This window comes from Atractosteus spatula, chromosome 19 (assembly GCF_055471065.1).
Source record: "Atractosteus spatula isolate fAtrSpa1 chromosome 19, fAtrSpa1.hap1, whole genome shotgun sequence".
In the NCBI taxonomy this organism is placed as follows: domain Eukaryota; kingdom Metazoa; phylum Chordata; class Actinopteri; order Semionotiformes; family Lepisosteidae; genus Atractosteus; species Atractosteus spatula.
Genome location: NC_142724.1, coordinates 5,789,148 through 5,815,217, shown reverse-complemented (window position 1 = coordinate 5,815,217; position 26,070 = coordinate 5,789,148). Strand labels below are relative to the sequence as shown.

Sequence of the window (26,070 nt, the reverse complement as noted above, 5' to 3'; positions counted from 1 at the left end):
GCGCATGACCCAACACATTACTGTAATACTGTACACGGCCCCGGAGATTATATCTGTATTACAAAAATAAAATAATCAGAGGTAAGGAGCAGCAGACCGCAGCTAAAACTAGCGCGTTTGCACCTTTCTTTATATTTTTCTTCGTTTGATTTTCTTTTACTCTAGCGAACTGCCATGTAGCTGCCGAAAATTACTGCACTAAACATATTTTTCTCTCTCTTTGCAGCGCAAGGATTTTTTTTTTACTCCTCCTTCGTATTATAAAGTCGCCATTTTGCTTCAGTGCCTATAAAAGCTTCTTGTATTTTTTATTTCCTTTATGGGACTGAGCCATTTCGCCAAAATTTTCCGTACCGTTCTTTTTCCACAGACGCCTGAGGTAAACGAAGTACCCCGTGTTTTGCATATTAATGAACCAAAGCGGAAAGTGGCTGGATTGAGGGGGGGAAAAAAACGTTCAGGTTGTGTTTTAATTTGCATTTTTCTTTCCTCCCTGGGAACCACAGCGGGTGTTGCGAGAGTGGCTACTGGCCGTGACGACAGTCTTCTGGGATCACCTCCCGGGACAGCAGGTGTGATTGCCATGTAACAACCGGGGCGACTGGCAAAGTGCACCGCCTGACCCCACGTGGGTGACCCGGTCCACCCGGCCACTAGTGTTGGTGTCGGGTGACTCCCAACACACCAGGTAGGTGTGGCCTACCTGATGCGAAGTGAGTGCGCTGGTGTGTTTTGGGAGGGGGATTTTGCTGTAAATATGAATCTCCACAGTCCGGTTTCAGTCGTGCTGAGAACAAGAATGAACGTACAGTAGTTCAACCAAGGCAGGTTCGGTGCTAAAGAGGGGGGGGGGGGGACTGAAACTGTATTCCTCAAGAGGTAGAAAGTTTACGTTTTTGTCATTGATTTCTTACATGTATATTTCTTATATAGAATAGGAGTTTTCATTAAAATCCCAGATGCCTTAGTTTTCACACAACTTAATTGCTGTGTTTTTTGTGGTTGTCATTGCATGTCTTAGAGTATATAGGATTATTGTTACATAAACTTGAGTATTGAACACTGGAAAAATTACATTTCTTCCTAAGTTTTATGACTAGTCCCAGAGATTGCTAAGAGGTTCACAGCCCCCAAATATCTTAATCTCATATAGGCAGGGAGCTTGTAATCCTGTATTTATTATGCTCTTAGGTCATCAATATATAAGCAGATAGTTGTAGTTTTCATTTTCATTGTTTCAGAAGATTCCCCTTATCTTCTGTCTCGGTCTGCATAGAAAGAGAAACATTCTTTCCCAGTTAACATTTGGCACTAGTGTCTGGACCAGAGTGTCAGACTGAAGGCAGGGCTGCTTCAGTATCAGGAAGTACAGACAGGATATGGTAACTGCAAATGCCTCTGGGATAATTGCACACCGATTCACTGATGTAGAGGTCCCTTGTGTAACGTGAAAACACTGCTTCACTGTATCTCCTGTCTGCTGCCGTCCTTATGACAGGGAGATCTCATGCAGTACTGTATTAAAAGGTCAAAGGCTGCACCTTTATGTGTGTTAGAGAATCTGGGGGTTGCTTGTTCATTTCGCATGCTAATCTGACTCAGTAGTTGTGTCTTTCATCTCTAGTTAGTACTTTTTGACCATAAAACTTCAGTTTGCATCAGCAGCTATCCCTTGTCCCTGGAGATTAATTATTCATATCTCTTTAATAGTTAAAGCTGGTAAAACAATGTTCTGAATGAGAACCATACCTTTTTATTTGAATAATGTGCTCTACTAGCTATCTTTATTATACATTTTTTTCACATCATAAAAGCAGCAGCTATTTTTAAATAGACATGGGGTGTCTGAGGATTATTGCCTATATCGAAAAAATGTTCCTCTGTTACGTATTAATACAGTGTTACTGGAAAGCTGAACATAGGCAAAAAATTATTTCAACACGAATAATTGACTAGGTTTCATGTAGAAGCCGTATTAAAGGTGGCAGCTTCCCGACAGGTGTTTTGTGGACGGGTTACTGGGGTAGACATGTGATTGACAGGTAATCTTTGATTTGGTGTTCCAGCTGCAGTCTGCCTGTATTCGAGGCATGGCAGACTCCAGCAGGGGACGGCTGGGCCATGTGCCCTCTGGTGGAATCCAGAGAAGGCTCAGCAAACAGGCAGGCCTGACAGCGACAGCAAAGAAGGTGGGCAGAGAAGACACTAAACTTGGTGAGTGGTCATTGATCCTATTCTCTTTTGTTGCTACTGGAAGCTTTGTGCTACACTATTGGTATTCCGGTCAAATAGAAAACTTTTAAACAGGAACCAGGAACCAGCTACATGACAAGCAGTAATAATGTCTGACAGACTTTTCATTGCACACAGACAAGGGATATACAGTCCAAATGTATAAAGTCGTAACTGCAATGCCTTTAAACCCCAAAAATAAAAAAAAGTGTGGTAGAGGAAATTGTAAAGCATTGTAAAAAATATTGAAATATTCCCTTTGCCTTTGAAGAATAATAACCTCACTTTCAAGCTTTCTTAAGAACTTAAAAGTACAGTTTAAAGCAAGAAGAGGTCATTCAGCCTGTCTTGTTTATTTGGTTGTTAGTGTCTTCTTGGTCCGAAGACCAGTTTGTGTAGATTTTCTCACGTCTCTTTTATTAATGAAGCTTCATATATGGGTAGCCCAAACAGATTTTGTTTTAATATTTTTTTCCCAAAAATGACATTCAGAGATATTCATGCTGGTGAATTAAGTGCTTTCCAAAAGGAGGATATTAATTTGTTTTTGTTGTTTTGCTATAAAAGTAAAGCCTTATTTTTATAAATGACCTTGTTGTAAAAAAAAATACACAGTGATGGATGAAACATATTAGCACCTACTGTATAATTGCCTCATCAGTGAAATGCCCTAATTCTCATAATTAAAAAAATAGCCAAGTCTGGTTGAAGTGTTTTATATGTGAGCCCTCTCAAAAGATTCCTGAGATTTTTGGATTGAAATTTGGATTTTAAAAGATCTCTTGTTTATGTTACCTTTGGTAAGATTATTTGAATTGCATTTAATTACCCTGTACACATAATCATATTTATAATTCCCATATTTTTAGTGTGTGTTATCAGATTGCACAGATCATGTGAGCATTACTGACATGACTGGGAGGGGCTGTTTTTTGGAAAGCCTGGCTTCTCTCTCTTCCTGGGTAAAATGTGTTATCAACTTCTGTCTTATGAGACATCAAAGACAGAGAAAACGACTTGAGAAAATTTATCATATATTTTGGAATCCAGTCAAAAGAATAATTAAAGGGATTTCTTGTATCCCATGGTAATTTTACCATGGGAGTTTTAATGAGATGCCTGCTTTGAGAGGCATTTTGAAGAAAGAATAAAAGTGGAATAATGAGGGACTGTTTAAGGCTCTTGGTGCTGTGTTCTGCTGTTACACCTCCTCTGTTTTACACCACGTTAGAATCAATTTTCAGGATTCAGATTACTCAGTCTCTGAAGAGCATTCTTCGAAATTTCCATTGACATTCTTTCCTAGTCACAGTTCTGGGTACGTTGAGTGTCTTTGGCCTGTTAGGACAGACAGTGTTAGCCACTAAATTTGAAGTGAAAGGTTTCACATTTTTCTTCACTGCCTTTATTCAACACATACATTTTAATCAGTATACATTCATACTTATTGTACAAAGCAGAAAAGGAATAAATCATCAGTTCCAGCTGTAAAAATAGTCTCACAGAGGACATTTTAAATCAACAGACATATCAAAATGTTTCAAATGTCTGTAAGATTGAAGCTAGAGGAACTCCTTCAAAAAACAGCATCTGTGTAGGGAAATAAGTGTTTGTTTGACAAAGGGGATTAAAAATGATGACCAGTCTTGAATGCCTTGGGTATTTAGCGTTTGAGCATATGTATAAGAATAATTATACTTAATTATATATTTGTAAATTTAGGACTCGGATTCTAATTACACTTGTACGGCAATAGGAACGTTACTAGGTAACGGGCCTGGATACCAGACAGGTGGTTCTGGTAATGAGAGTGTTTGTCATTGTTTTAGGTTGAAATTCCCATAGGTACATTAACCATCACAATATAACAAATGAATATATGGACCTCCACTCTGATTATAATACCATATAGCTTACTGGATTCACTGAGCGCATAATGGTTTGACTGTAGACTTACATGAAAAATGAAAGTAAATACAATTAAACAGCAATTTGAATGATTACCCCATATGTCCGTGATTATGATACCACAGAGTGTTATTTCCTGAACTGGTGAGAAAACGCAGTATTCTGGCAATTGTAAAGCACACATTCTGACATTGTGTGTTAAGTAACAGCAGCTGGCTGTGAGGGGTGAGGGAAAGTTTACTTGTCTCCCTCTAGTATTGATTTCCTAGTTGCTCTACTGCATGGTCATAATGACCCAAAAGTTTGCTTTTTGTACACACATTTACACAATATAATTACAGTAAGAGATACCAGAAGAAAAATATGTCAGTGCTTAAGATGCTAATGCTTTTTTTTCTTGATTCCATTCTTTCTTGCTGTAGTAGTTCATGGGAGTCATAATTGTTTCCATTAGCCTGCACTGAAGGTACAGTAGCTGCACCAATGTACTAGTGAAGCAGAGTCTTTACATACAGGGCAGAAAACGTTCTTCTCCAAGAGAACTTGGAGAGCACAGCACCTTGTCCAGCTCACAGAGATCTCCTCTTAGCCCACAGAACACCAGATTTATTGGAATTCTTGGCTTCCCTAAAGTACCTGTGGATTTTATTTCAACACAAAATATTTTATACTTATGTTTGTATTGGGTTTCATGAATTAAAATCTCCTGATCACTGCGCTGGCATACAGCTTTGAATTGTGTTTTTATCCTATTTATTTAATGTGGGTAAGAAGCAAAGAGCAATGTTTTTGTATTGACAGCTAATGTAAAATGCTTATTGGTTGACAAGACCTGCTGCATTATGTGTAAACTTAAGAGTAGTTTAGTAACCTTTGAAGGTTGTATGGTCATTCATCTGTTTAATTGCTGGCGGTTATGTCAGCTTTCTAAAGAGGGCACCGAACTGCGAAAGTGCATGCTGGCTCAGGATAATTTCATCTCAGACATGCACATCATCTGAGAAATGACTTTCTCTTCCTTCCATGCCTTTGTTATATCCTGCCTTTCGGCTTAACTCTCCATCTTTATAATAAGCCATTCACAAAGCATTTGTATGAGAAATCTTGCTGTGCCCTCAGTTTGGGTTGTTACACCGTGACACAGCCCTGCAGTACCTTCTAAACACAGAAACGAGACTAGTTTCTAAGTCAGATGGGCTCCCCTTTTGCAAGTATTAATTGGGAATTTCAGAGGTGAAGTCAGTTGCTGTTCATTGCATTTTTATTTGTGGATTCCATTTTTTTGGTCAGCTGTTCTTCATTAAAAACCCAACATCTATCAAAGCCCTCACAGAGGTAAGAATATTATCCCATTGCTATGCAACCTCTGGGTCTCCTTGCAGTGTTATTTATCTCAGTGTTTTTTAAATGAATGAAGCCTCAGTTATGTTGGAATCTTTTACAGTACGTTTTGAGCATCCCCACCCCTTCTTTGCATAAGAAACAAGCTCAGGAATGCTTACATGGATGTGAATTTTTCATTCCTGGCCAAACTTTTAAAACCATATCAATCAAAAATCAGGCCTATGCCAGAAAAATATGAATAGCAGGAAAATGGAATGTCTTAAATGTTTTATTGATTAATTGGCATATAATGTTTTAATTCACCTATTATTTTTTGTTTTACACTCTCTATACAGTACACACACACTTCCCCTCAATTTGGAAACACCGGTTGTCAATGTGCTGAGCCGATTAGCATGAGTGTACCTGAACTGGAACAACGAGGAGTACAGTATCAAACTTTTTCCCTCTGAAAAAGTCACCATCCTCCATATTTCTCAGTGAGCATGTAGGTATTTAATGGAGGAGTGATGCATCTTTCACTGACAAATCTTCAAGGTGATAGGTGCCTGGTAAGTGCCAGAGGTCCCTGTAGTGGTCAGGTTGAGGGTGTCTTGGCCAAATCAAGGTCAAACCATGGGCAGTCGACTAATTGTGTGCTGTTTTTTGGAGAATCCCAGTTACAGTAGTTGGCTAATGACATAACATTCTCGAAGCAGTGATGTCTGGGCTATAAGGTTCAATCGAGGTACTGAACATTTATCTTTACTGGTTGAAACACTCATGAGGTCACACTATTGCAGATTCCTATGTGTAACAATTATCTTCCTGTAAATAAGGTCATCTGAGTTGCACGTTGTACAGTTTGTAGGGATTTTGGTTATTTAATACAGGTCAAGCCTCACATCTTAATCTTAGTAGGTGTTGCTATGCAGTCACACTTTATAACTTTTGCCAGTAACACACTGACAACTCATACATTGTCTATTTTTTGTTTTAGGTACCCACTTAGTCCTAAGTTTAAATCCTAATTCTTTTTTTAATGTGAGAAATTGTTTTAGGCAGTTCTGAGATTTTTTTACATTATTTTAAGGTTTTATCTGTCAATCTGGTAGACTTTAAACAACTGTGTCTGGTTCTTTGGCTAGAAAGCTGTGTAGCTGGGAAGATTGCGTGTGTTTCCTGAGAAATCAATTTACGATACTTGCATATTAAAGGATGTCTGCATCCAAAAATAACAAGGCTTTCTAAATGCTCTGCATACATAACAAATGTGTCTCGCTGTGCTTTGATTTTTTTTCCCAATTTTTTTGTTCGCTTTTTCTGGCTCAAATGAAAAAGTAGGCAGTCATTTTGCAACCCTTTAAGCATCACCTTCCCATTGGATCACAATAGTGAAAGTCTGCAGAGTGTGGAGATTTCTAGTTCACAAACAATAAATAACAAAGTTATGTTTTTATGTGTCTAAGCCATTCAATCAAAAACAGGCTATAGTGGCTAGGAAGTCTACACTTTTAACATTTTCTGAACTTATTTTTATAGAGTGAGTAACCCTTGCTGATCTCATCAGAGATGAGTCACTTTTGGTGCCTGACATCGCTAACATGGTGTAGCTTGACAATGGTTCAAATAAATGCTCACCTATTAAACTTCTATACCCACGTATTACCTATTAATACCCACCTATGAAATATTAAATATTAAATTGCTATTGGGTTTTTCTGCCATTGTTGTCAGAGAAATGCCCGAACACTAGATGTAATGTGAGATGCACCTACAGTATAGAATACTGTATGTGAATATACAGTACTCTAGGGAGATCAACAGCCCAGTGTAATTGAAACTGCCAATTAATTAAATATTAATTTCTTGAGAAATTCCTCATTTCTAACTTGTCAAAAGGTTTAATGTTTTTTATTGAACTACTGATGTATCAATTTGCCCAATGTGAATGCTACAGTATACTGTAAATACCCTGTATCACCTACATTGTCCCCAGCCTCTCCGTACTGTGTGTGTCATTTACAAAGCTTTACAGTAGAATAAAGTAGAATACAGTAACTGTGTTATAGTCTGTATTTATGTGTGATTTCGAGTTATAGCATAGGCAAGCATATCTGGTTAGATTTAAAACTTGTTGAAGCATTGTTAGTTGCAGATATTCATGTTTAGGTATGTGTGTTTCCAAGAAAGCCATGCTCATAGGATGTGAGAGAACAACCCGAGTAAGACATCAGCAGCAGAATTACAATAACGTTTAAAGGGCATTTCTATAAAAAAGCTAAGTTTTAATGATGCATTGTAACTAATATTCTCCTAAAATTAAACTATTCCGGGTTCTCTTAAAAATGACTTGGTTATTTGAGATTATTTTGCTTTTGGCAGTGCTTGAAGGAGCTCAGTTTCTCGTTCTGACTTGGCCTTGATGTTTGAAAATGAACAATATACCGCAGCTGTAGTGTGAAAACTGCTGTGTGACCCACCCACCTATCTAAATGGACACGAATTAATGATGATTTGGGGGCTGGGAGCACATAGATTACTACAGCAGGTCTCATTTCTATAGCAACAGGCAAACAGAATTGAGTCGATTAATTACTTGGTTTAGAACATTTTTATAAACTCTAAATGTATGTTATTTTAAACCTGAAATTTAAAGCAAAACGCTGATAAGTTTGATAAATCCACTTTCCATTTTCATGTTAAGAATATTTTAATAACTTTAAAGTGTGGAATGAAGCACGCATCATAAATTCACCAAACAGCACGACTGGAAAATTCTGGCCAGATGTTGAACTCTTTTACACTAGTTAAAGGATAGCATGCATCCTTTGATTAATGCAAAACAGCAACAAAACCACTTGAACTTATGTTAAATCCTGCTTTGAGGTGTAGGAATTTTTATTGTGCGATTGTGTGAGATTATATGTTTCTAGTTATTTTAAAATCAAATGTGAAATAATAACATCAGAAATTACATTTATGCAGCTCTTCTCTAATTTACTGTAGTAATTAAAGGAATGGCTTTACCATGCAGATAACACAGATTTAGTGACTAAACATAGATTAAAGGTTTGAACAGAAAGAAATAATCTTTATACCATTTACTGTAGCTGTGTCTACTGCAGACTTGATGCAGTCATGCAGCAGGTTGATGTTCATACATCAGGCAGTGAGTATCTGTGACAATTCTGGACAGTGTTATTTCTTGTGGTTATTACCCTGAAAAGTACCTAATGATTGGATTAATTTGGCACTAAGACAAATGATAGAATATTATATTGTTTTGGTATTATAGTCTTTTTTTAAAGGCAAGAGTGGCAGTGCAAGAGTGGGTTAGTAAGTGCTTAGTGCTGCTTATTATTTTAGAAATTATTGTTCATGCATTTGAAGTGGGGTCCAATGAGACTAATGACCATTATTTTCAGTGTGTCCAAAGACCAGTATATATCACATTTAATTTAGTGTTTGAAAATAACCAATTTCTGACAAAATCTTGGGTCAGGATTATACCAAGCATGAAATGAACTTAATTAATTCCGATGCAATCTGCAAGACAAAATTTAAATGTAGGATTACAGCCCAGGAGCCAGAGTGATTTATTTGAGATCTAATTGTGGCAAAGGGTGATTGTGTTAATTAGCGTGCTTATCCTTGTTAGGCAGCATGCTGTGTGATACTTGAAAGAAGTCTTCAAAGTGAATTATGACATGAAGCAACAACGCACTCAGACTAAAACCCAGTTCTGTTCATTAGAGCAGGATAAAACAGTCAAAGAGAGAACCGAAAGGAACACAAAGTTTTATTACTTCAAACCTGGACTCTTTACCCACCTGCTCTGACAGTCCAATTCCTGTCCTGTTATTCAAAAACATACACTCTGAGTGGATCAAGTGATTTAGAAACCAGAAATGGGAGTTAATATAGTAAAGGAATATGAAGGCTGGGGTTTGGGCACGGAGATCCTGAGGCTTGTTAAATTATAGCCATCCTTCATGGTTTGCTTGACTGATAAGTTTGTTTGATTGCAAAGGTTGATTAATAAAAAAGTCTTAACAGAAAAGGTACTGTGTCTCTGTGTTTCCTGTACAGTACTAGGTTGAGTAGAAAGTATCAATATTTTTATTTAACCAGATAGGTCAGTTGAGAACAAATTTTTGCGTCTAGAGAAGGTCAGGTTTTACCAGCCCTGGATATATTGCTATCTATAAGTGCGAGTCTTAATGTAGAAGTGCTCCTGATTGTGACCTTTATTAGAATTCCTTTTTTAGATCAAGTTTTGTATTTTGATTAGACCATCAGAACAGGATTAAAATTACCAAGTACCTTGTAAAAATTCCCCCTTCCTCCTCCCCAGTAGCCTCCTCATCCCTAGCCCACACCCAATACAATCATCAGACCCACACTGCTTCCCTCCAGATCTCCAAAAGTGGTGTTGCCAGGCGTATTTGATTCATTTTTTCTTTGTATAAAAATTCAAATGACAAGAATTGTTCTCCCGTCTTCGAAGGTACATCTGCAAACGAGAAGGTGGAAGGCAAGAAAAAAGGACGCCCCAGAGCTGAGAACCAGGAGCTGAGAAGCATACCTGTAAGCAACCTACAGTAAAAGACCATACTGAGGCCTAAAACTAAGGCTTCTGCACTAACACCTGCTTGACACTCCTTTTCCCCACATCGTGTTCTAAAGGACTGCACTCAGCATTCATTTTCATCTTGTATGTTTGGTAAATGCATCTTCACGATAAACTCTGAATCTTAATTTAGGAGAGGATACAAATGAAAAGATGCCGCGTTTTGAAATGTGGGAATTACTAGCTAATTGATCCAAGGATCTCGTCCAGCCATTACTATAAGGTAACAGGGATATTGGCTTCAGAAACATGGCAGGGTAGGTACAGTACCTCTACTTCCGGACTCTCACAATCCTCCATTTTGTAGGTTTCTGTGAAGTCGAGCATTATGGTGGAAATTCATTTTCATGAAATTTTCACCTTGCAAATTTTACGTTTGTGGTACAGTGGAGGTTTGTTCCCCAGTTAAGTTGGACATAAAAGCAATAGATGTTTTATGCGAAAGATGACTAAAAAGTAACCTTGAGATTAAAGAAAGCTTGGTAAATTATCAAGCATAGTTAACCTTCTGTAAATAGTTTTAACGAATGTCAATCTTGAATTTCACTTCAAGTAAACAATTCCGGTATTTTGTAATGTAGGGAATGCTGAAAGAAGGGAAATACTGGTATTGTGTATCAGGTATGTTAGATTTGCTAATCATGCTATGTCCTGCTCCACAAAAGTGAAAATAGATTGAGTGGTTTAATTTTTCTTATAGTTTTCGGTGCAAATTAACCTGGCCTGAAAGTGAAATTGGTGCAAAATTACAGTTATTCTTGGGTTGTGTCACAGAGGACATTATTTGTTATAGGGGTTTTTATGTAACATATCTAAAATAACGTTTATGTACTATTGACACAGAAGGTACTGTACATAATAATGTGAATTTACTCAAATCTCTTTATCATTACTTTTCCAAACTATTCTGAGTTTTGTAAAGTGATAAGGAATTGCTGTATCAGAGATACTGAGATCTTATATTTAGCATTTTTTTAGAAAAACTAAAACACCAGCAAACCAAAGAAAAGTAATGTGACTGGAATTAAAGTAAAGTTTAATCAGCAACTATATTCATAAGGAAAATACTGAATTTGTTTTGAGAGACTAGCTATTTCTAATCTCTCACTTCTGCTCTGCAGGCTGCTGTGATGGCTTCGTGGAAGGAAGAGTTTAAGAATCACTCCAGAGTAAAATGCCCCAGCTCTGGGTGCTGGCTAGAATTCCCAAGTATTTATGGACTAAAGTACCATTACCAGCGCTGTCAGGGGGTAAGAGTGGATTTTCAGTGTTGTGGATCTCACATATTTAAGTTTAAGGCAAGCCTAGTTAAATCATCAGTGCTCAGCTGAGTGAAGCAAGAAAAAAACAGTGATCAAAATCATTTAGTAAATGGTTTAGCTTTGAGAATTGAGTCACATGGGAAGTGTATATATATATTATATTGTGTAATACATACATATATGTTATGTATATATTTTACTACCACTTGAACTTCTATATTTTACATTATTAGGTAATCCAACCCATAGTTCATTGTTCCTTTGCTGCACTTTATCTAGAAATATGGGAAATAGTGCTTAGTCCTTCAGAAGACCATGTGTAATGAATGCAACTTAAAACTCCTGTAGGCAGGCTGGTATTTTTGATGCAGCATTAATATGCATGTGCAGAAGTCCTCTGGACTTAGGGTCAGTCTTAAGGCAAAAGTCTCTTAAGCCTTGTGACCTCACTATAATTGAAAACTAGATTGATTAAACCCTCCGCTTTCACATGAGCTGATGTGCCATATGAATTGCTTAGGGCAATATGGTAGTGCCCTGACAAGGTCAAAAAGAATTCTGGCAGAGTTACTGTAGTGTTCCAGATTAGAACACGCTTTGTGTGAACAGGACGAGAAGGGAATGAATGTGGCTTCAAGTCTGAAGAGGTTGACCCTTTTGATTTAGACATACTGTAGTGCATGTGTCTCTGAAGTCCCAAAGAAAGAGAAAGCAGAACTCTCACTTCATGACCCATGCAGATTTTCTTCTGTGCGCCTCTGAATTTAAAATCTATATTATTACAGGTATGTTTAATATCATAAAAATTGTTTTCAGCGAGACTGATCTGCAATTTCGCAAACCTATTTTGGCTGCTAAAGGCTCACTGGCACATTATTGCAACACTAAAAAATAGCATGAAGCAATTCAGACGATTGTATATAGCAACAAAGAAACATACTACTGTAGCACTGGGTGAAGTCAATATAGCAGCTATCAGGCTTTCCTTAGACAAAATGGCCATGTCAGATAGTTAACAGATTCAACCTTTTTACCCTGTAGCAAAAAAAAAGGCTTATTGGAGATTTGATTAAGATTAACAGAGAGTCCTGGCCTGCACTTCAGGCTAAACACAGTTCAAGTCTTCAGAGTAGACTTTGTTTTCTCAGAGCTGTGGAGGCAAAGAACAAGCAAGCCCAAACGGAGATTCTGGATCATTCCGAAACAGGCTGGGTGATTTCATTGAATCGTTAGGCACTGAGTAAGCCTGTTTTCCTCTCGTTCACAACATTAATGCCACTGTTTTATCATACCCTCCTTTTTTACATGTTTACCTTTTTCTCAGGCTACGATAGCAGAGAAACTGAGCCATCGGTGTCCTTATTGTGAAGCTGTTTTTGCATCCAAAATCCGCCTGGAGAAGCACAAAGCCTGGAACCATGCTGACAAGGCCTCGCAGGAGCCGAAAGTTGATAACAAAGTGCAGAAAACGCCAGTCAAGGGGAATGCTAAGAAAAGGTGCTCGTCTTTCAGTGTATGCCCTCATTTTAAAGCAGCACAGCTGTTGCAGATTAAATTTAAAAGAACAAGGAAATACAAATGTTGGTTTAGGGAAAGAGAGTTCTCACGACCTATAAAAAGGCCCTGGCCTTTAACAGTGCCCTGTTGTCACTGTGTTTCCCCAAGAAGCATTGCAAAATTGGCTGAGTGCTGCCTTGGTTTGGAGATCACAGGTCACCCAGGTCACCTTGTCTTACTGTGCAGCAGTGACCCCTGCGACTTGCCTGTGCTGTCAGGGAGAGCCACATTACTCTCACATCTGAAGCTCAGTCTCCTGCAAGGGGCTGTGGGTTTCACTTGCTGTAAAATGGACATCAGTGTTAAGAAGTACATGCTTTGGAGTAAAGATTGCACTGTCCTCATTCCTGCTGTGCTCGTACAAGAGTCACAGAGGTGAGCTGAGCTGATTAACAATTGGTAATTCCAAAATTAATTAATTAATAAAATTAATTGGTATGAAAAGCAAAATAATTGGCCAAGATCATCTTCAGACCAGACAGGTTTATGTCTCTGAACACGTCGAAATAGTGTGAAACCAAATGTTACCTTAATTATGTGTGAAAGAACTACAAAAGAGGATGCAGTTTATTTAAGAAATTAATGTTGCCTTGTATCTGATTGCAGTTTAAACCGATTTACTAAGTTCTTGTTCAGGAGCAAATTAAATCCTAACACTTGTTACAGTAATACCATACCTCTTTAGGCCTTTTTTGTAAGTCATATTCATTTACTTACTTGTTTGGGTATTTATTTCCCTCCAGAGCTGCAGACAATGCAGATGCAGCCCCAGGTATGTGTAAAATGAAGAAGACGCAGGAGGTGGGTCAGCTTTCTCAGAATGGGGATTGCGTGGTCCAGAAGGCTGACAAGAAACACTCACAGGCCACTTCCTCTGAGGCATCGCCGAAGACCCCCGGAGGCAGTGAGAGTGAGGCAGGCAGCTTGCCTTCACTGTTTCCCGAGGAGGACCCTGAGCGAACAAGGCACAGTAAGATTACTGCACCTCGTAGACTAGCAGGGCCTGGCGGGGCTGTGGCAGCACTAGGGAGCTCCAACGAGAGTAGTTTGGTTTTGCCATGTACAGTCTGGGGAGACCGTAGTTTATCCTGTAGTTCAACACACACTTTGTTTGCAAACTCTGGTCTCCATTACCTGGTAAGATCAACTACAAAAAGAGTTTTCTCCTTTGTTTTAATGAGTGTAGTATTTCATGTGGGTTGTTCATCCCACAAACACTTAGGAAAGAACTTACTATCACAGAGGATTTTTGGATGTACTGTATACTACAATTGAGCTTCCTAGCAGCACCACTGTACTATTAGACTTGGGCATTGAAAGGCTTTGCTTGCACTTATTGTTCATGCATGTATTTTGGATTAAAAGACTGACAGATTTATATTAGGAACATATTTGTTACTTGAGGAATATTACATTTTTAGCATGTAAAAACTGTAGAAGTTAGATAAGTGATCTTGCGACAGTGTTTAAATTAAAACAGGAGTTGTTTTCTAATCAAAAGGTTAAAATGCAGCCCATACTTAAATACTGTATGTTGTGTCTACGTCGTAAATTTATGCATGTTTTTGTTACTGTATCTTGGAAAAAAAAGTAAGAATTAACCTGGGATACTAATTTTAATTACATATCACATTGGTTTTATTAGTTAAGATATTGAACCCATAAGTTAACATCTGTAAAAAAGCAGTGAGATTTCTCATGTACTATGTCCTCAAATTTGTAACAAACATATTTGCATTAAGTAACTAAAGGAGAGATGACATTGTAACCCATTTTAAATCCTCAGTATGAATAAAAGATCACAAACAACCCAGTTAACTTTCTAAGGGCACTTTCTTTCAGAAACCTTTCCAGATGCCCACTCACAGAGAGCCTCAGTCTGCACCTTTTGTGAATGAGACCCAGAAACCACAGGCACCTGTTGTCTTTTTATATAGTTTTTAGAAAGCGATTGACCTGATTGTTTTAATCTTCACTTGAGCCAGGAAGGAAACAGAAAACTCCAAAGAAGTTCACAGGGGAGCAACCCTCCATTTCAGGAACGTTTGGAATGAAAGGTACTTTCCAGCTTCCAGTCCTAATACGACCTAGTGCATCTGTTTAATCAATGGGATTTTCCAGGCATTTACTTTTTTCTGTTACAAAATAAAATTAATAATATATTATTCAATAAAATTAATAATAAAATTAAATAATATAACACATTACCTAACTATAAAAGTTCTCTTTGTCTTCTCAGTAACAGAACTCCCACTTTTTTGTAGTTCCTTACATTTGCCTGCAACCAGTGTTTCTCAAGACCTTGGCGTGATTTGCCATGCTTCGTAGTTCTTCACCACACTCACTTTGGATTTATCATGCTTGAGTGTGCTGCATGTTATATTTCTACACTTCGATTTGCTTTCCACTGTTTTACCACAGGAGATAATAGTCGTAATTTCTCAGGGGGTTGTTGCAAATAACAGCATCTGCAGACTGGGAAAAAAATTGCAAGCTTTTTGTTAAATTTTGTACAACCCTTAAATAGCTTCAACATTTCTTTTTTTTTCTTCTGTTTTACCCTCACTAATTTGGAACTGTGGGTTGCTAATTGACTCATCTCACTTCTGTGACCCACGTATCAGCACTGGGGAAATGATAATCATCCATATGTGCGCCTCTGAAGCATAACTTGTTAGAACACTTCAATGTTTTTTCATGCTACAAGTGCCAGTGGGAATCTGCTGGAGGCATGTCGTGGCTCTTACTGTCAACATGGAAATTGGCAGGTATCAGGTCAAGGGTCAAAGGTCATTGCTCCCCTACAAGTTGAACACACCCTGGTAGGTTCAGGCCCTGTCACCTCTGGTGTTCCTGATCACTGTTAACTAATGACATCGCCCAGGTGTGAGGCAGTGATGTCCAGACAGAGTCTGACCTAAGCATGCTTTTTTGGACCATACGTAATTGACTCTTGACAATAATGGAAACATTTATTTTCTTGCTACTGCATTGTAATACTTTCTTTTTTTTAGAAATTTATAGTTTAACATCTTCTGGAAATAGAGTCTTAGAACCACCAGTCTTCTATGTAATACACAAGTGTTGGTACTGTAAAAAAAAACGATACATACAGTATATCCTTTACATGCATCAGCTGAAATCATCGTTATTAGATCTACTAGTTTTGTCATTAAAAACGTAACCCACATTTATTAGACTCTTAGCTCAGCTCAGTATTAGCTCAACATTTTGCACACAGTTAATGGACTTTTTTATTTTTCTGCAACAACTAACATCAAGTTTGTCTTTCATTAAGAAACCACCTTCAGCCCAAGACAAATAATTACGCCTTGGCCTAATATGTAACAGGGGAGTTCTCCCTTTGTCAGGTATTACTGTTTAAATGATTTTTTTTATTTGACAAAATTTACACTCTGACCATAACATATTTTTTTATTTTAATTAAAATATATATTCTTTTAATTTAAAATAACATGAAAGTGATAGTGAAAAACAAATCCAGGCCTGAACCACAGCATTTGCACGTTCCTTTGTTTTCACCTGCTATTTCTGAACCAATGTTTCTTAAAGGATTGAATAAATCGGAAGACAAAATGAAGGCTTCCAGAGCCAGGAAATCAGATGGAAACATTTTTCATGAAGAAGCGATAAGGAAACTGCAGGCCTCCACTCTGAGAAAAGAATCAAGCACTTTTTCTGCAGGTAAAAATATTTTCTTATCATACACAAGCAGATTCCTGTGACTGTCCATGCCTGGTCCTGAAGGCAAAGCTTGTGAAACACAAGCTAGGCCAACGACGACATTTGTTTTGAAGACTTTCTAAACTAATCAAGTAAAATATAAACTGATTTATTCCACAGAAATTAATTAAAAAGAAAGGTTGCCTTTTCATCAGCTATAATCTATAAACTTGGCACTCTTAGCCAGGAGAATAAATATTTAAAACTGTTACAGATAAAGAACACAATAAGGTTATTAGAGCTTAAGGACCATTCAATCCATCATGCATAATAATGAGAGAATTCAATCAAGCTGTTTCTTAATGGGTCTGTGGTGGGAACAAATTTATCTGTACCAGTGTTTGAGTAAAACATCGTATTGACCCAAGCTGAGCGGATCAGTCGTGTTCTACTGCAGTGTCAGGTAGACAAACACCACCCCCCAGCCCCCCCTCCTCCCCCCACGCCCACTCTCTGTTGCCATGATAATGCCTCTGTTTGTCTTCCTTCTCCTCCGCAGGGAGCCCGGAAGCACAGTGGCAGCATGCTATTTCAGAGAGAGGTGAGATCGTCTGCCCCACCTGTTCTCTGGTCTCAAGGAAAACAGTCCTCGGCCTCAAGAAACACATGGAAATCTGCCAGAAGGTATGCAGCCATAGGTACTTAGGCGCTAGCTCTTACATCTTTTGTGGAATTTTCCAGAAAGTTAGTTTTTTTCTCCGTTTTCATGTAATTGGTAAAGTGTATTACGAAGGTGAGACAGGGTTGTTAGTGCCACTGCTCTTGGGTCCTGGGTTCAGCTCTGGCCAAGATTGTGTGGAGTTTGCATGCTCTCCCTGGGCTCAGTTGGGGTTTCTCCAGATGCTCTGCTTTCCTCCCACCTCCAGAAGACAAGGGAGCTAAATGAACTGGTGTCTGTAAGTTGTTCTTGTGTGTGTGTCCCCTGCAGTGGACTAGTGTACCTCACAGGGTGTAGTCCAGGCTTGTACCCTCAGCATCCAGTACAGACTTCAGGCTTCTGTGACCCTCCCCAGGATGAATGGATATTACTACGAGGGGAGCTTTGTTCTTCCAATTCTTCTTGGGATCTGCTTTTGTTTACTTCAGAAGCACACATTTAGTTCCAGTCTCACCTGGTTACACACTGCGGCAAGGGACTCATTAGTCTCGCTGTGTTCAGTGCTTTTGTATTTGGGTGATATAGTACTGTATATAATGATGCTGCTTTGCTCTTTAATGCAGAAAGCCACAAGCTGACTTTATCCCCAACCTTTAATGTACGTTCAAAATTGGACAAGTTTGTCCTTTATATTTTTAAAAGGATGTCACCATATAATTTAATTAGAAAGCAGATTAGTTTTAAGACTTTAGCAATCCCGTGCAGCACTGATTGAAATTCAGTCTCCACTGGCAGTGATCGATCTAAACTTTTTGTTCTCAGCTTCAGGATGCCTTGAAGTGTCAGCACTGTCAGAAGCAGTTTAAGTCCAAAGCGGGCTTGAATTACCATACCATGGCGGAGCACAGTCACAAGGTGAGCTTGTAAACCTGCACACGCATTTTGTGGAAGTCGCTGGTGGGAAATCTGCAGATCGGGGGCCACATTTAGCTTGCTGAGATACCACATGGGATGAGAAAATATTAACAGCATAAGTTACAAGCAAAAGGAAGCCATTCAGCCAGCCTTTTTTTTCTTGGTTATTAAAAGATAATGGATCCAAGGAATTTTATCCAGCAATTTTCTGAAAATCCCAGTGGAAACAGCTTCTACAACATGGCTAGGTGGGTTGTGCCAGACACCCACCATTCTTTGTGCAAAGAAGTGTTTGACGATTCTTGTTTTGGTAGCTTGACAGTAGTAAAGTTGAGGAAAAGAGATTGGAAATTTAGAATTTTACTGACTATTTGCAGTATTAATGTTTTGACATTTTGAGGCACCTCTGTTTATGAGAAAAAAAGATGTATCTTTGTCTTCTTAATCCATGATGAATTTGCCTCAGCTGGTGAGGGTTAAGTTCACATCCTCACAAAAACAAGAACAGACTAAAACTAATAAGTTGAGTCCATGATAAATTATGCACAGCCTCCACTACAGATGCATAATAAAATATATTGGAATAAACAGTCAAAGTTCACTTTCCTTTTTTTTTTTGCTCAAACTTTCAAGCAGCAGACATGGAATTGTTTGACAGGCAGGGAGGAATGAAAAGCTAGCCGAAGGGCTGAGGTATTACAACAGAAAAACAAGTTTCGAAAGTTGTCTGGAGACCGGCTTGTATTCCCAATGAGTGCTGTTGCCTGGGGCAGATGTTGATCTGAGAAGCAGAAATAATGTGACGCATCATCACTGCTGCTGCAGAGATAGGCAAATAACATCTGTGGCTCTTTGATGATGGAGCTGTACCAGTGCCAGTCCCAGAGGTATATCTTGTTCAAGGGTTTTCAGCCAGAGCAGTCATTTACTATTGATTCAAAGCTATTGTGATCTAGTGGTTCCAAATCCCATGCACAATAGAGGCTGTGGTTTAAACATGTGCTGTGGTATACCGCAGGGTAAGCAGCAGAGTTTTTCTGTGAGATGCGTTCAGTCTTGTTTTCATTACCGCTGGAAGGAGCTCTCTTGCCTTCTGTTGTTTTCCTGAAGGAAAAAAAGAGACTGTTCCATGGGAAATACTGAAACATATGGTGTTTTCCATGGAAATATAAACCCAAGGTCCAGTCTTTACATCTGTTTCTTGTCTTCGTTTGTATTGACTCCTGATCCTTCACCTTATCAGGTTTCAAATCAGATAAGCTGTAGACATTTCTTAATCTTTACTTTCTTGAGCATTGTCAGCATTCTTTTAACATCTTATTCTTCCATACTTGATTTGTCTGTTATTAGCACGCCTGCCTTTTTGATGATAAAATCATTACATTGATTCAAGAATGTAAAATGGCATTTTGAAGGTCTTTTTTATTTGGTTACAGGTTTCAAAAAGAGATTAGTATGGTATACAGTAAATGTGTGTAGTGTGCCTCTTATATAACCGGTAAAGACAGGTTTGTCAAAAACAATAGTGTGCTTGATATTTAGCTTTTTAGATATTTCTAAAGGCAAATAGTTATTTCCTTAAATAGTCTGTTGAAATGTTTGTTTTTTGTTACTTAGATCTTGGTTAAGAACCTTTTCCACAAGTAAGTTCTATACAGTAATTGTGTATTTCTAAATAAACCAACCTCATCCAGTGTTTCATATTTCAAAACCCATGTCTAAAAGACTCCATTATGTAGGTTTTCTTTGAGGACATCTGTGAATCAAGGGGTAAAGATCAAATCTACTTGTAATTATTGTAGAGGCAACATGTGAATAAAATATCACAAGCAACACAATTGACAACAGTTTTTGTAACTGTTGAGGAAAATCTTAAATCAGATGTGTCTTACCTATCAGTGGTGTTTTGTGCATGTGCGTTAAAAAAAAGAAACTCTCTTCTTCCGCACGCATGTCTTTTACCCCTGTGGTGAAAACTGTGATGTTGCCTTGTTTCCGAAGCCGGTCGTGAACGAAGGTCACTTTCAGGACGGGCAGGAAGAGAGAGAGAGGCTGCGCCGAGTGCTCAAGCAAATGGGGAAGCTGAAGTGTCACAATGAGGTACACGCCAAAGCATGCCTGCGGTTTAACTGGCAGCCAAATTAAGAAATGAACAAGAAGAAAGCAACTTGCCGTTGTCCTTTGCTAGTGAGACCAGATTAAAAACAAGAGGCAATAGCAACAACAACAAGTGAGGCTGAGGGCTGCCTAGAAAACACTCTGCCTCCTTTGTTACTTTAACAAGGAGACTGATCAGACAAGGCAGTGCTTTTATTGCTGCTTCCCAACATAGCACTCATGAAATATATTAATTTGTATGATCTGGAAAGTCCTTGCTTAATTTGAGAGCACATTATGCAGTTTTAACATGGTGATTTCTGCAAGATCAGGGAAGTATGTTTTTGCCTGCTTTGTTATGTGCCTGTACACACAAGTCTCTTCAAGGTGTTTTTCTGCAACCTGCTCTTAACTGTCTTCCCCTAGGGCTGCACAGCCACTTTCTCAAGTCTCATGGGCTACCAGTATCATCAGAGGCGCTGTGGGAAGGAGCTGTCTGACACAGAGAAGCCTATCTTTAAGTGCGAACATTGTGGGAAAACATACAAGTCCAAAGCTGGCCATGACTATCACATTCGATGCGAGCACACAACTGCGAGAGACTTGACAGTAAGAAGCATAACAACTTTTCATTTAAATGCATCAGATGCATGAGGTGGTGTCTGCAGAGTCTGGATCTTGACAGCATGCTGGGTTAAAATCTTGCTCAGAGTACAACTTCTCTGAGTGCATTTGTGCTGCAAGAATCGATCTGTGAAAGACCTTTGCGTGCTGTATCCTGGTGTTTGTCGTGTATATGATTGTGTGTTGAGTGCTGTGTCTGCATGCAAAGACAAGCTAGAGTCACAGAAACGATATTTGAGCATTTTGGGACACACATAGGTGTTGAAACCTGTTCAGGTTGAAAGAACTGAATCTCTTTAGTCTTGAACAGACACAGATATAAGGGAATTGATGCTCAATGGCACTGACAAGACAACACAGCTGACACAGTGGATACAAGTGGAAACTATGTGGAAGTGCATTTAAAACCAAGAACAAAAGGCGCTTCTTTACCCATGGATGGGTATTTTGTTTGGAATAAACTACCCATCCATGTGGTTGAAGCCGATACTTTGGCTTTCTTCAGGAAATGGCTGGATGAGATCCTTGGATCAATAAGCTGATAACTCCCAGACTGACCAGATAGGGGTGAATGGTTCCTCTCATTTATAACCTTTCTTACATTCCTACATAACACAACCGTATGCATTACAGTTGCCAGGACAGGGAACAGAGCTGTGCTTGTTCCTGAATTCTCTGTGTGGCTGTGAGTGGCCCGCTCTCCGTCGATACACGTGCTACACTGTGTGCAGTGCTGACCGGGCGCAGTGAGAATGAGAGTGCAGAGCAGTGCGTCACCAGATCCGTGCCGCGTGCGTCTTGTAGAGCCCAAAGGAGCCCGAGCCAGAGGAGCACCAGGTGGCGGAAGAACCGGTCGAGGACTTTGAGCGGACCCCCAGCGGGAGGGTCCGGCGTCGGTCCGCCCAGGTGGCCGTCTTCCACCTGCAGGAGATAGCCGAGGACGAGCTGGCCAAGGACTGGAGTAAACGCCGCATGAAGGACGACCTGGTCCCCGACAGCAAAAGAGTAAGAGCCGTGCTTGTGATCGTGGACACTGTTGTTCAGCTGGTCCCACCAAGACCACTCTCGTGCATACACACACAGAGGGTTTTCAGGGCCTATCTGTACCTCTAGGCAATCTTATTATATCTGTGCCAGACTTGCACCTTTATTTGAGGATTTTAGCCTATTAGTACAGGAGTTTAGATTGAAGCCACACTACCACCAAAATATTTACAGAGGGGCAGGGCTGCTTCTACATTGTTCTCCACACCAGGCATTATCTTCCTTCTTACCAGATCTTTTATACTTTTTACTACATGTAAAGAGATAGTGTTCAGATTGTACAACAGGTTTCTTTGATGTCTTAAGGTGATATCTGGTTCTTATAGCAAGCTTGTCCACTGAAGTACCACAACATTTACAGACCGGGATAGGTGATATGAATCAAAACAAATATAAGTACTGTACATTAATTGTTATAATGTTTATAGAGCAGTTATAAGTTTATAAGGTCTTATATATAGATTTGCTTGCTCAGAGTCATTACTCATGACAAACTGAAATGCATTTTTCTATGCGCAGTTGATATTTGCTTATAGTCGATTTGCTACTGTCATAAAGTAGAGCAGCTATATCACCCTGCAGCTTACAACTGGCAGCCCATTGAAGCTCAGCAGGTGTGAGCCTGGCCAGTACTTGGCTGGGAGATCTCCTGGATCTCCTGGAGCTAAGGGTGCAGCTGGAAGAGGTGTTAGAATATTATTTGAGGCATATTAATCTAAAATGGGGAACTCTTGTTAACCACATCCACAGCATAAACCTGGTACCAAATTCCAAATCAGTCATTATCATTAAGTGTGTAATTTGGCTTTCACATAATACAGTTTAGTGTTGTCGATTTTGTTGGCGGCAACTGCTTTGTTGAAAGTCTCTCAGTTTTATTTACTAATGATGTTTAAAGCCGTTCTCTCTGTTGTTGGTTATTTGTATTTGAACCTTTCTGTCATATTCAGTGTTTTGTTACAAACCAAACTTGCACAAGGTACAGTAACTGTTAGTATAAGTGGATAAATCACTTTTCTTGTTTCAGCTCAACTATACTCGCCCAGGGCTTCCAAAGTTTAACCCCAAGATGCTTGAAAGCTGGAAGAATGAAGTCAAAGAGAAAGGATTCATTTGCTGCCCCAGCAATGTAAGTCATAACATATCTGCAAGGCTTGTGTAGTTTAGAAATCATGAGAGATTTGGTTAGTGTTCACTACCATTGTTTCCTTTTGTTCTGTTTGTACAAAAGGCTGATTGTTTTCTGTTTCTCTCTCAAGTGTTGTTTTTGCTTGTAATAATAGTTCCTTTGTTAATTAACCACCCCCAAAATAGTCTTCTTGCCACTGCATACTCTTTAATAGCCCAGTGTAACCAAGGTACACAGCTGGAAACACATCACTGGGGGCTGTAAAATATTTTACCATTGCTGCCTCACAGCTGTTGGGTACATGGCTCAGTTCACATAGAGATAATGGATGCATAGAGTTGTGGCTGTGTAGAGTGTGCTTCTGGGCTGGTGATATTTTCTTTAGGCAAATTTTCCTGTTAATGCATTTAATGCACATATTGAACATTTTTAGTACTGTTTGGGGAAAAAGGGAGAAAAAGGAATTAGGTTCCATACTTCTGCTTCTTGAATGTAATGTACAGTAGCTCTTCACTGATGAGACTAGGGGGTTGTTTCCATGTGTTAGAATTTTTCTTGAGGCATTTAGCTCAAGCCAAATCAAGTTTGTCAGGTTTCCATGAACAAACAACATGCTCATCAGAAAATTTGATTATTCTCGGTGCAACGTGTGACAACTTGTGTGAGCAATGCTCTTCAAAGGGAAGGGTTAAGCCCGTGTAAGACAGATGTGATTTGTGATGCCTGGTCGTTTAAAAATTGTTTTATTACATGTACCCAAATTGCCATTGAAGTGTAATTGGTAGGGCTGCATGTATCATTATGAGTGAATGATGCATCCGCTAGGTACTTCTGTGACCTTTATGGAACAAATATGTACTTAAACAGATGGAGATGAAGGACATTTTACATCTGAGGCCTTACATACAGTACATAATCCAGAGGCTGTCATAGAACAAGATCATTCATGTTTGCTTTTTAATGAGAAATGTACCTTTCCATGTGAAATTACAAGTGAATATCCTTGTGTATTTGATGTCATTATCATGAATAATGAATTGCTTGTAATTGACCTTGGAATTGATGTTATTACTCTTTTTTACAAACCTGGTTTTCTAGAACTGCTTTTTCAGGAATATATGCACATTACTACTTCTCATGTACAGAAACACACATGGAAATTCCACCATTTGAAACACTGGGATAAACTGCTTCCTTAATATTTACAGAAACTAAAAGGGTGTTTTTTATGGTTCAAGGACTGTAACTGTTGTTACTTTATAATATGTGTGCAGGGCTGTGAAGCTATCTACTCAAGCGTTTCAGGACTTAAAGCCCACTTAGCAAACTGTAATAAGGTATGTACTTTTCAAAGATAAATGTAAAAATATACAATTGTCATCATTTGTCTTTCAGTTTACCATTAACTCTCAACACTTTTATAGTATTTGAAACATATTTAAACAAACTATGATGACAAAGGCATAGATTGACTCTTAAGTCATTTAAGTAATTTAACTTAATGGATTACCTTGAACAGTACATGGAAATAATAATGTAATCTCACGTTATTATGAGTATTTTATGTGCTTGTTGTGATTGTGATTGTAATTGATATATTTATTTAGACATACTCATGTAAACGTGTACAGAGATGTATTCTTTCCCTGTAACACACCAGTTAAAGGGAAGGCAGATTTGTCAGCTTTTTGTACTTATGCTTGTACCATAGGAGAAACAGTCTATTTGTGTTCTTCAGGGAGGTGGTGCTGTTGGAAAGTATCGATGCTTGCTGTGCCAGAAAGAGTTCAGCTCGGAAAGTGGAGTAAAATACCACATCATTAAAACTCATTCTCAGGTAGGCTCAATGTATAACAGACAGATCTAAATTTGCCTTAACTTCCTTGACACCATGGTGTCATAGGAAACTATGGACAGAGAGTATTTAAGGATTTAGATAATAAACTGCTTAATAAAAAGTCTCAATCAGGTAATAACGTGAACTTTGTGATGTAATCCCATAGCTGGTTCAAGAACTGGATCTAAAATGCTGTGAAACATCTCCATTATGGTTTTGTGAAAAACTGTAAATCTTAAAGAGCAGAGTTTACTATTTGTTAAGGTTTGTTCAGGTTCACTCAGGTAATAATCAGCCATTTTTATATTTTATCTTAATTTTTTTCTGAGTGTTTTTTTACTTCTTTTCTCAATGCAGAACTGGTTCCGGGCGGCCAACCAGGTAACGCCAAACAGCAAGAGGAAAGACCAACATAATGGTTTAAAGAAAGACTTAAAGAACAGCACAACTGGAAAGAGGAGAGGGCGAAAGCCCAAGGAGAGATTGCCTGAAATGTCACAGAAGGACTCAGAGAGGTCTCAGTCAAAGACTAGCAATGCAGACTCCCCAGAGAGCACTTCTTCTGCAAACAGAAGCATCCCAGGCCCACACAGGGAAACAAAGACACCTGTAAAGAAAAGAGGGAAACCCAGAAAGATGCCACCTGAGTGAACTGTGCACGGAAGATGATTTCAAGAAAATCGCAAGCAGTTGCATTTCACTCTAGATATGAAGGAATACTTTAGAAACCAGACAGTAAAGATAAAAAATAAACTACTTTGTTTCGCTATTTAATATTAATTTACCATGTGTTTTTTTAACCTTATATATAAATATATACAGTATATGTGTGTGCTGGTATATACTGGTATATAGTACTTTTTCATTCTGTATTCAGACCTCATTTTAATTCTTAGGCTATTAACAAAAGGGAGATTTACACCTGTAAGCAAGGTGAAAACCCTTTTATATAAATATTCTTTTTTAAACAAACTACTATTTCAATCAATTTTGAGTAGTGTTATCTCAACATGTACGTAGGTTTATGTTGTGCTTTAAAAAGATCTATAGTATAAGCTATTTAATTAGCATGGTCAGTTAATTTACTGCTCTTGTATTTTTAGGTACTTTAAAGCCAGATTTTGTCCATCATATTCTTAAAGGAAGAACTTTAAAAGCAAACAAAAA

General features: G+C 38.6%; 1 protein-coding gene across 1 annotated transcript; it reads left to right on the top strand.

The window, feature by feature from the left end:
- znf512b (zinc finger protein 512B) lies at positions 1–26,070 on the top strand. The gene is made up of 19 exons (XM_088937184.1): positions 1–81; positions 227–379; positions 507–688; positions 2,067–2,214; positions 9,974–10,053; positions 11,218–11,346; positions 12,683–12,855; positions 13,659–13,885; positions 14,901–14,972; positions 16,489–16,620; positions 17,159–17,283; positions 18,080–18,172; positions 20,174–20,272; positions 20,696–20,878; positions 21,698–21,898; positions 22,965–23,066; positions 24,341–24,403; positions 24,805–24,903; positions 25,261–26,070. The coding sequence occupies exons 4-19, from the start codon at positions 2,091–2,093 to the stop codon at positions 25,552–25,554; spliced, it is 2,196 nt and encodes a 731-aa protein (XP_088793310.1). The 5' UTR covers positions 1–81; positions 227–379; positions 507–688; positions 2,067–2,090; the 3' UTR covers positions 25,555–26,070.